Source organism: Rattus rattus, chromosome 5 (genome assembly GCF_011064425.1).
Source record: "Rattus rattus isolate New Zealand chromosome 5, Rrattus_CSIRO_v1, whole genome shotgun sequence".
NCBI lineage: Eukaryota > Metazoa > Chordata > Mammalia > Rodentia > Muridae > Rattus > Rattus rattus.
In genome coordinates, this window is record NC_046158.1 from 69700752 (window position 1) to 69703311 (window position 2560).

Sequence of the window (2560 nt, forward strand, 5' to 3'; positions counted from 1 at the left end):
TTAAAAATATTTTATATAGGAACTTCACATGTATCAAAGCTGAGTACATTGTATTAGTGAAAGGAAATGTTATTAACAAAGTGAAAAGCAGTGTATATTCAAGTCTATATATATACATATATATGACTAATAATTTTAGTTATGATCAAACTATAATCAACTTTTTGATATAAATATGTATGTATAAAAATATAGTATATGCTTAAATTATGTTGTATGAGCTTGAAGTTTTAAGCGCATGAGTCTGCTGACTGTCCCCTTCACATCTTTATTCCTAAGGCTGTAGATGAGGGGGTTAAGCATGGGGATCATGACAGTGAACAGCACAGTTGCCACTTTGACCACAAGCCATGAGTTTTTGGAATTAGGTACACAGTAGAGAAGGAGTATGATCCCATGGAAGATGCTGATGGCAGTCAGATGAGAGGAGCATGTAGAGAAAGCTTTTTGGAGTCCACCCTTAGAAGGCATCTTGATGATTGTGACAACTATGAAGACATAGGAGGCCAGGATGATGAGCAAGCTGCAAGTCTCATTGAATATAGAAATGATTAAGCATATCACTTGGCTGAAGGTGGGGTCAGAACAGGACAAAGAAAGAATGGCAGAATACTCACAGCCAAAGTGGTTGATTATGTTAGGGCCACAGTAGGATAGTTGCAAAAGAGAGTATGTAATAGTCATGGAACAGAGTATACCCCACATATATGTTCCAGCCACAAGGAAAGCACACAGCTTAGGAGACATTGAAACTGTGTAGAGTAAGGGGTTACATACAGCTACAAACCTGTCATAGGCCATCACTGCTAACATGAACATCTCCGTAATCACAAATGCACAAATAAAAAAAAATTGTGTCATGCAACCTTTGAAAGAGATTGTCTTGTCCTCCACAATCAAGATTTCTAGCAGTTTAGGTGTAAATACAGTGGAATAACAAATATCCAAAAACGAAAGATGGCTCAGAAAAAAATACATCGGTGTGTGGAGCTTGGGATTGATCTTTCTGGCCACAATTATGCCCATGTTACCGAATAAAGTAACTGCATAGATCATAAAAAAGAGGAGAAAAAGAGGTGCATGTAGATGTGGATATTCTGAAAAACCTAAAAGGATGAACATGGTCACAGTACTCTCATTTCCCAAATCAAGCATCATGATCCTTCATTGAAAAAAATTAGAATAAAAGAGAGCATAATTTAAATCAGCAAAGTGGAAGAGTGTGGTTTGGTAGATTTCTTAGCTTAGGCTTATTGAAAACAAGACGTTGTCCATTCTCATTCATGAAAATTCTACTTCAATTGGACTCTTCCTTGCATCAAGTTCGTATTGGTATTATTTTTATTGATTTTGATTTTCAGTCATGTGGGCTCCTCTTTTAAATGTAGAATTTATACAGTAGCACCTGATAAAATTATAATTACAAATTATATATACATATGTGAAAGTATATATGTATGTTAGTATATGTATGTATATGTATATATATATTTATATAACCTTAGAATTTTTCATTTTAATGTACAATTTTATGACAACAAAGCATACATTAAAAACAAAAGGCATTAAACATAATTAATTTGTTTTAGTCATACAATCACGACAGAGAAGTTTCTTTGACACAATACCTTTATCACATATATTGAAGTGTAACAGTAAATTTACTAGAATAAATCCATCTAGACAGTTATCACATATGCCAGTCCTGTGTAGTATTTATCTATCCTACAAATATTATACTGTTACCTACTTTTTAAATCACATATATTTTACAATTTTAAGTGGCCTTTGAAGAGCACTGATAGTATTGTTATTGGACTCAGATTTTCACCTTCTGAAAGGTTAAAAAGCTCAAGAGTCTCAGCAGCCAATGAAAATGGAATTAAAGACATTTTAAATGATCTACCTCCAGTAGATAGGCAGGGTATCAAGTGGAAGGTGGGGTTGCCATCCCACAGACCAAAACTCTGACAAGAATATTTGCTGTCTAAAAGAACAGGAACAAAAATGGAGAAGAGACTGAGGGAAAGGAAGTCCAGTAACTAGCCCAAATTGGGTCCATTTCAAGGAGAGGCTCCAAGGCTTGACACTAATACTGATGCTGTGTTGTGCTTGCAGACAGGAACCTAGCATGGCTGTCCAAAACACAGCTGACTCAAGACAGGTGCAGATACTTACACCTAACCAATGGACTGAAGACCCCAATGGAATGGGATCCCTGTGGTTGAGTTAGGGAAAGGCTGCAAGAAGTTGTGAAGGAGGGCAACCCCACAGAAAGACAAGCAGTCTCAACTAACCTGAACCCATGATATCTCTCAAACACAGAGCCACCAACCAGGCAGTGTACACTATCTGGTAGGAGGCCCCCGACACATAGAGAGCAGAGGACTTCCTAGTATGGCCTCAGTGAGAGAAGATGGACCTAACTTTTTTTAATTTTATTTTTCTTGGATATTTTAAATACTTACATTTCAAATTCCATTTCCCCTTCTCCCATATTTCCTCTCCTCTTCCCCTGCTCCTATGAGGATGTTCCCATTCCCACCAGTGGAGGCGTGTT

General features: G+C 36.8%; 1 protein-coding gene across 1 annotated transcript; it reads right to left on the bottom strand.

Moving 5' to 3' along the window:
* Positions 1-207: 207 nt before the first annotated feature.
* LOC116900387 (olfactory receptor 5D18-like) lies at positions 208-1158 on the bottom strand. The gene has a single exon (XM_032902134.1). The coding sequence runs from the start codon at positions 1156-1158 to the stop codon at positions 208-210; it is 951 nt and encodes a 316-aa protein (XP_032758025.1).
* Positions 1159-2560: the final 1402 nt, after the last annotated feature.

Coding starts and splice junctions, on each gene's coding strand:
- LOC116900387 (XM_032902134.1), bottom strand. CDS start 1,158: ATGATGCTTGATTTGGGAAATGAGAGTACTGTGACCATGTTCATCCTT.